This window comes from Centruroides sculpturatus, unplaced genomic scaffold (assembly GCF_000671375.1).
Source record: "Centruroides sculpturatus isolate CEXI.00-Female unplaced genomic scaffold, Cexi_2.0 scaffold177, whole genome shotgun sequence".
Lineage (NCBI taxonomy): Eukaryota > Metazoa > Arthropoda > Arachnida > Scorpiones > Buthidae > Centruroides > Centruroides sculpturatus.
In genome coordinates, this window is record NW_019384358.1 from 86,222 (window position 1) to 95,012 (window position 8,791).

At 28.0% G+C, this 8,791-nt stretch overlaps 1 protein-coding gene across 4 annotated transcripts in view; it reads right to left on the reverse strand.

Annotated features, from left to right (window-relative positions):
- Positions 1 to 8,791, reverse strand: part of LOC111640237 — a 31,631-nt gene that overhangs the window by 17,696 nt on the left and 5,144 nt on the right. For 3 of the 4 annotated variants that reach the window (XM_023386256.1, XM_023386250.1, XM_023386238.1), the window contains 4 exons: positions 2,843 to 2,996; positions 1,553 to 1,734; positions 1,109 to 1,406; positions 706 to 938 (listed from right to left, as the gene is read on the reverse strand). In XM_023386256.1, the coding sequence (XP_023242024.1) occupies positions 706 to 938; positions 1,109 to 1,406; positions 1,553 to 1,734; positions 2,843 to 2,996 (867 nt within the window). The remainder of the gene's footprint in view (positions 1 to 705; positions 939 to 1,108; positions 1,407 to 1,552; positions 1,735 to 2,842; positions 2,997 to 8,791) is intronic. The other variant, XM_023386245.1, reaches the window with a different exon arrangement.

An 8,791-nucleotide genomic window follows, 5' to 3' on the forward strand; every position in this document is an offset into this window, starting at 1 on the left:
GTTTTATTAAATTAGAGTAGTTTATCCTGTTATTAATCCACAACCATAAATCTACATGGCTTTGAAAAAAAAACAATTATTTTTTATTATTCATTAACAGATTCTATATAATTCATGTACAAAAGTATATATTTATTAAATTTCTCTCTTAATAAATTTCCTGAACACTATAAAATATTAATAAACTGGAAAAAAATCAGAAATTGTTTTGTTATGCAATGAAAATTATTAAAAGAAAAATGATAAATAATACCATTTAAATTATTTATCATTTTGTGTACTTTCTAAATTTTTGGGAAAATTGTGTGTAAACTTGAGAGAAATTTTGGATCCTGAAAATATTCTGCATCCCTTTTTGTAAGTTGTATTGCACCACATTACTTCTTGCTGTCTGCCGACGGCTACACTTAGTCAAGCATATTGTCAGCAAAAAATCAAACAAGACAGCCAAAGAAGCAAATTCCCTTATTTTTTGAGTATTTTTAACAAATTCCCCAACATTCCATGACTTTTTCTGAACATTAATGAAAATCCTTGGACTTTCCCCGATTTTCCAGATATATAGGAATCCTGTATATATTTAGTTACACGTTATCTTTTCTTATTATTAAATGTATAAAATAAAATCTAATTTATTTAAAAAATATTCAAAAATTTGTCAATTGTTCATACATTTTAATAATTTATAATAAATAAAATTTTTACCTGTGTTGGTGTAAGAGAGTATATCGTGTAACAGTTAGGTTTCAAACATAACTGTAGATTGTCTTTTATACTTCTGAATAATGAGGATGGACCAGATTCTTCTTCTCCTGTGTATATAAATATATTTGGCGGCTTGGAAGATGCATCAATTTTAGGAATATTATTTGTTATAAAAATCATTTCATCTAAATCAGGAATGGGCGAAAAAGAACCTTCTGCCATTGCTTCTCCAGCTAGAAAAGTTTAAAATATAAACTAAAATCACATCGATTATAAAAATAAAAAATATCTACAAATTTTAATAGAAATTTTTAAAAAATTATTTAAAAAACAGTACGAAATGTTATACTGAATTGTTAATGTTGGAAGTTATTTTAATCTATAATTTACAAAACATTCTTACCACAATACTCTTCGGCTTCTTCGAATTCATCTATTGAATTATCTAAATTACAATAAATACTATCAACTAACTTCCTAGGACTACTAGACTGACTCGCAGCTTCTCCTTCGTTTGATAACTGACTGCACAATGAGTCTCTATCTCCATTTAGTGAAGTCTCGGAATCACTCAAGGATTCCTCTAACAGAGAAAGGACATTTTCGGCAAGAGATTCATTCGAACCACCGTAAGTATCACAGTATTCTTGTTGTTCGATAACTTCCAGAGGAGGAAAAACTGGAGTATGAAGAAAGTCTTCCTAAATACAAAAAAACAATTACAATTTAAAATGTTAAATGCAATTTTTTAAACATTTACATGTATTGTATTTTTCATTATTATAGTTATGCATTACAATATTTATGTAATAATGACTTTTTTTATTTTAAAAACTATTAACATTACTTCAGCATTTTCTGCTCCTCCTTCTACAAGTAATCGTTCACATAACTCTGGTGTTTGCTCTACTAGTGGAGTAGATGTTGTGCTATCGGTCTGAAGCAAACACGATGACCAAGAAGAAGGTGATGACAGAGGAAAACTGAATGGATGGACAGAATCAATAGGACTACCTTCAACATCCACTGCTGTAAAAATTCAAATGTTATACAGAATACAAATTAAAAAAAAAAAAATTAATTATAAATCTTCAGTTGATTCATATATTAATTAAAAATAAAATCTTAACAAATATGTCTAACTTAAACTAGAGTCCTCTTTTCCCAGATATGTCTTCTTTTTGAACAAAATCTTTGTACAAGAAGGTTTTTATAGATATATAAGTAACAAACAATAAAAAAAAAAATTAAAAAGGTATGTACTTTTGTATTTTCTTGCTTTTTTCGTGGTACAATAAAACTTTTACCTAGAATGCTTCAATGCATTTCTGAGGCTATTATGACTTAAAAAGGGCTGCAAAGAAGAGGGACTATTGGTTGCAGCAACAAGAAATAGTCTTTAGTAATGGATAAAGACTGATTATCTATTCCAGTGGACTCATCTTAAAGCAAACACTGATAAAGAGAATTTTGCTGTTGCCCTGGCAAAATGCCACTGTCACAATGTTAATTTTAATGTGATAAAGCAAACAAAAACTTTAACAAAATTCATTAAACCATAAATTAACTCTAAAACCTCAAGAAATAACCCTACTTCCAGTTACGGTTGCTTTTTACAGTTTTTGATGTAAATGTTGAAAATTAGTACTGGAATAAATGTTCTATTTTGAGTAAAATAGATTTTTTCCTCTTACTAAACAAAGATGAGTTTGATCCTGATTGTAAAACAATTCAAATAATTTTAGTGAACCATTTTACTGTATAGGGGTTAAACTTTAACAATGCCCACTCTTTTAAACAAATGTGGGTCCATGCAAACGTGTTAGTTTGCATATTAACGAGTGCATACAATGATGCAAGGTTTGGCTACTTTGCACCAAATTTGGCTTGTTTTTACTCTTTCAAGCCTAAATTCCAGTTTCTGCTCTATTAAAATCGATAGAACATTAATAAACCTGTGTGTAATCTGGATACGATTTAATTCAAAGACAGTTAAATGTTATATTTAATCTGTTTAAGTGAAAATAGAGTTGCATGAATTGTTTAAAATAATTTTAATTAATTACAAATAATGTGCTAAATACGAAGATAAATTGTATTAAAAATTATAAGAAAATATGGTAAATAAAGCACATACTCATCATTTTATGTATCTCTTTTCCTTCACTCATACATAGTTGATCATTTAAAAATGCAGCACCAAGAAGATTAAGATCTTCTACGGAAGATTTTACTAAAATACCAAACACTTCGTTTGATCTCCAAGCCATTGGGATGCAATATTCTTCTACCTGGAAAGATTAAAATGCTCAGAAATTAAATTCTGTTAATTCAACTACATTAAAAGCATACATTTAGGTTACTATATTTAAAACATATTTACAATTGAATTAGTAAAAAATTCACTTAATTAAAATTTATGTAGTTATTGACAAATTTAATAAGTAACAGCTGCGCTTCTTTCGTAATTAACGTTAAAATACATAAATTTTGTTTCTAAAATATTTAAATCATAAAATTTCCGAAAAATTTATTTAAAGAACAGAACGAATGGTGATGACATTTCTTTTTTAGAATCGAAAATTAAATTACTATTCTGAAAGTGCTTACATGTTAATAAACTAAATTTTGTATGCATTATATATATATGCATTATTTATGCATCTATTATATACAGAGAGGTATATAGTTGTTATTATGGAAAAAATATAGAAGAAAAATATTTTTATGCATAAATTATATCACAAATAAAAAATACAAAACAATAAAAGGATATCAAAACATCTGTATTTTTCAGATTTACAATCGTAAACCTACTTTTGCATCATTCTGTGTAATTTCTACTTTATATAAAAACTTATAAAATGTAAAAATAATAATATACTCAATAATCCTGTAATTATACTCAGGTATAAAGTAATACAATAATCATAACCTATACAGAAGAATGATCATAACCTATAAAGAAGAATGGTAATGAATATTTAAATCATTTTTAATGTAATAACTATTGAATAATTAAATTACAATAGATTAGTATTAAAAATATTTAGATAAAAGAATATTAAGTTCCATAGCTTAGCATTTCCAAACTTCTTGGTAAAGTGGAGCCCTTAAACAAGGAAGAGTTTGTTTTTGCAGAGCCCTCACAACTCATCATTATCCTTTGTTAAAAATTTGTACAGTTGATATAGAAAGAGACACAAGATTCTAATGTTTTATCTTTTATGACAATTTCATTGAATGATTAAATTAAAATAGATATAATTGTTTATTAATAAACAACTATATCTATATTTTAATTTAATCATTCAATGAAATGTCAGTTGTATAAACAATATGTGATAAGACAAACAACTACTGTGACGAGATGTACCGACAACTGAAATAAAATAACTGCTCACTTAAAAATAGTTATAAAATAAACAAATGACACATATGATTCATTAACTTTAAAAATGTTTTAAAAGACTGACATAGACCTAGAATTTCAATTTGGGAAACACTGTCATAGCTCACTAGTAGCAGAGTGATTCTGTTGAAGACTACTAAGAAGAGAGAATCTACTAAGGGAGTCCTTCCTTCTCATCACCTAACTCCCTTCAGTTTAGATAAAATGTGCCAAAGTAGTTGATATAAACGTTTATAAGGCATTTTCAAGTCAATTGGTAAGGTACTGATTCATAAAAAAATTATGAGTACAATGGATAATGTGTATAACTATTCAGGATGATGTAAATTTGCACACTGTAAGTAGATCTTTTCTACAAAAACAATAGGTAGATTTAATACCAGCTCAAATTTATTTAATTATTATTAACTGTATTCACAAGAAAAGAGAGAACAGAAATCCTCGAAAAGGTCAACAGTCAAAGTTCGAGGATCAATGATCTGGACCCACTATTTATTATTATTATTAATCATAAAATAAAAAGAACATTTTTTAAAAGCCATAATACTTTCAATTAATGTATACTTTAAATCAGAAATGGGCAATCTTTTTCTATGTAAGGGCCGTATTTAAAACTTTTGAACTGACACGGGCCACATACAAGAGAAAAGAGGAAAAAAATGTCGGTAAATCACAATTATTTATTCATATATATATATAAATTAGCATAGATATACTTAATTTAACTTCTGGAACTGATGTAAACATAATATATTGGAAATGTTTGGTTAAATATTAGTCATTGCTAGCTTTAAATTATTTTTAATGCATCTGCTAGCTTGTTTTTTTGTTTTAATTTTTACTAAATTCTTTGTGGAAAAACTATTCATATACATAAGTTGTAGAAAATGACATTTGAATTTTTACTGCATACACCCTTAAGCTGGGAAATTGATATATTTATTCATATTTTACGCGGGCCACAAAAAATATTACTGCGGGCCGCAGGTTGTCCATTCCTGCTTTAACTTCTGGAACTGATGTAAACATAATATATTGGAAATGTTTGGTTAAATATTAGTCATTGCTAGCTTTAAATTATTTTTAATGCATCTGCTAGCTTGTTTTTTTGTTTTAATTTTTACTAAATTCTTTGTGGAAAAACTATTCACATACATAAGTTGTAGAAAATGACATTTGAATTTTTACTGCATACACCCTTAAGCTGGGAAATTGATATATTTATTCATATTTTACGCGGGCCACAAAAAATATTACTGCGGGCCGCAGGTTGTCCATTCCTGCTTTAAATCATGCAAACAAATTAATTATGTAAAATAATATATTTCTGATACTATCGATTTAGTTTTTTGAATACATTGTAGCTTTCGGTCAATAGAAAAACATTTAATTTTGATACAACACAGTAAAATTATTTAAATTTAAAATGTTAAGATATAAAAAATAGCTTATTTGCATTTTCAAATTTAGGAATTTCTCTACATTTAACCTCTAGAAACTATATTTAAATATCAGATCAATAAACCGAACAAGATATGATAATGTGATTGAAAATATTTTGTGGAAGTAAATGGTTTTGTTTTCTTAAATTATGAAGTATTTTTTGGTTATAAATAGTCAATATTTAAGAAAATATATGATTTTTAGTGTCTAAATAAATATTACAAATAGTTTATTATGTTTAATACACAATATAATTAAAATTTTTGCATTAAAAATAGCAATTTAAGATTTATTAAACAAAATAATCATTTAAACATATCATAAATATTTAAAAAATAAATTTTATCAACAACATTAATAAGTCATAAATAAATCAAACGTATGTACGTAATATATAAAAGCTGAATTATTTCCGAGCTAAAATTAAGCTAATTTTAATTAATTAAATTATGCAAATTAGCTTAAAAGGTTATTAGCTAAGAGGCTAAGTTACCGTCTTGCATTAGGATTAACTCTTCTACTCTCATTGCAACTCTTATATATTGGATCCCTAGCCTCAACATATTTATACATACAGTATATAGGATATATATAAAATTCCATTTGAATGTAGGATGTCACTCATATATTTCTGATAGGTGGTATATACAATGATGTAACTAAGAGGTGAAGTTCGGCATGTGCTCGGGGCACAAAGACAAATCCATGAAATTAAAAGCTCAAAAGTTTTTCGTAATTAAGGGGCATCAAGTATGAGGTTTGTCTCGGAAATGCCAAAACTATTCGGCACAGCTTCTATCACGACAAGGTTTGATCGTCCTGTTACGTGTCAACCAAAAATGAGATCTTGCATAATTTACATTACCCAAGACTTGGAATAATAAATTAAATTAATAATAATCAAATTATTCTATGAATTTCAAAACAGATCCAGATTTGANACAATTTCATTGAATGATTAAATTAAAATAGATATAATTGTTTATTAATAAACAACTATATCTATATTTTAATTTAATCATTCAATGAAATGTCAGTTGTATAAACAATATGTGATAAGACAAACAACTACTGTGACGAGATGTACCGACAACTGAAATAAAATAACTGCTCACTTAAAAATAGTTATAAAATAAACAAATGACACATATGATTCGTTAACTTTAAAAATGTTTTAAAAGACTGACATAGACCTAGAATTTCAATTTGGGAAACACTGTCATAGCTCACTAGTAGCAGAGTGATTCTGTTGAAGACTACTAAGAAGAGAGAATCTACTAAGGGAGTCCTTCCTTCTCATCACCTAACTCCCTTCAGTTTAGATAAAATGTGCCAAAGTAGTTGATATAAACGTTTATAAGGCATTTTCAAGTCAATTGGTAAGGTACTGATTCATAAAAAAATTATGAGTACAATGGATAATGTGTATAACTATTCAGGATGATGTAAATTTGCACACTGTAAGTAGATCTTTTCTACAAAAACAATAGGTAGATTTAATACCAGCTCAAATTTATTTAATTATTATTAACTGTATTCACAAGAAAAGAGAGAAAAGAAATCCTCGAAAAGGTCAACAGTCAAAGTTCGAGGATCAATGATCTGGACCCACTATTTATAAAATTTTTACCTGTGTTGGTGTAAGAGAGTATATCGTGTAACAGTTAGGTTTCAAACATAACTGTAGATTGTCTTTTATACTTCTGAATAATGAGGATGGACCAGATTCTTCTTCTCCTGTGTATATAAATATATTTGGCGGCTTGGAAGATGCATCAATTTTAGGAATATTATTTGTTATAAAAATCATTTCATCTAAATCAGGAATGGGCGAAAAAGAACCTTCTGCCATTGCTTCTCCAGCTAGAAAAGTTTAAAATATAAACTAAAATCACATCGATTATAAAAATAAAAAATATCTACAAATTTTAATAGAAATTTTTAAAAAATTATTTAAAAAACAGTACGAAATGTTATACTGAATTGTTAATGTTGGAAGTTATTTTAATCTATAATTTACAAAACATTCTTACCACAATACTCTTCGGCTTCTTCGAATTCATCTATTGAATTATCTAAATTACAATAAATACTATCAACTAACTTCCTAGGACTACTAGACTGACTCGCAGCTTCTCCTTCGTTTGATAACTGACTGCACAATGAGTCTCTATCTCCATTTAGTGAAGTCTCGGAATCACTCAAGGATTCCTCTAACAGAGAAAGGACATTTTCGGCAAGAGATTCATTCGAACCACCGTAAGTATCACAGTATTCTTGTTGTTCGATAACTTCCAGAGGAGGAAAAACTGGAGTATGAAGAAAGTCTTCCTAAATACAAAAAAACAATTACAATTTAAAATGTTAAATGCAATTTTTTAAACATTTACATGTATTGTATTTTTCATTATTATAGTTATGCATTACAATATTTATGTAATAATGACTTTTTTTATTTTAAAAACTATTAACATTACTTCAGCATTTTCTGCTCCTCCTTCTACAAGTAATCGTTCACATAACTCTGGTGTTTGCTCTACTAGTGGAGTAGATGTTGTGCTATCGGTCTGAAGCAAACACGATGACCAAGAAGAAGGTGATGACAGAGGAAAACTGAATGGATGGACAGAATCAATAGGACTACCTTTTGACTTTTAAGTGCATTAAACTTAAAACAATGTTTAATACTTTAATTAATTAATTGGTATTTTTATTAACAATGATTCACAGAAATGCAAGTTTCTACCAACTGCGAAGAAACAAACAATCATGATTGAGGGAGTTTATTTTACTCTTTTTTTGTCCTGTGGGCATGTAGGTGAGTAGCCAAGACTAACAACATAAGAGTGACTTATGAATACAATCCCTTGATATTCAGTATCCTTAAAAATTGATAAACACAAGAAAAATTGTCCTAACACCCCAGCAGTATATACCATTCCACTGGAGAACCAGCGTTTCAGCAGAGGACTTCTCTATGTAGAAGCTACTGCAAATAACTTGGAATAAAGGATCAAAGAACATCAATACATGGTAAAGAAAACTATGAACACCACAATCCTAGTGGTCTGTGCCAAACAATAAGGAATACGGGTTTTATGAGATGATGCCAAAATAATTTGACCAGCAATGAGCAATAACAACCTATGATACTTGAAAATGCTTAAGATTTATAAGGCCCATCAGAAAAACACATGCTTCAGTCACATAGTTATGTATAATAATATAACC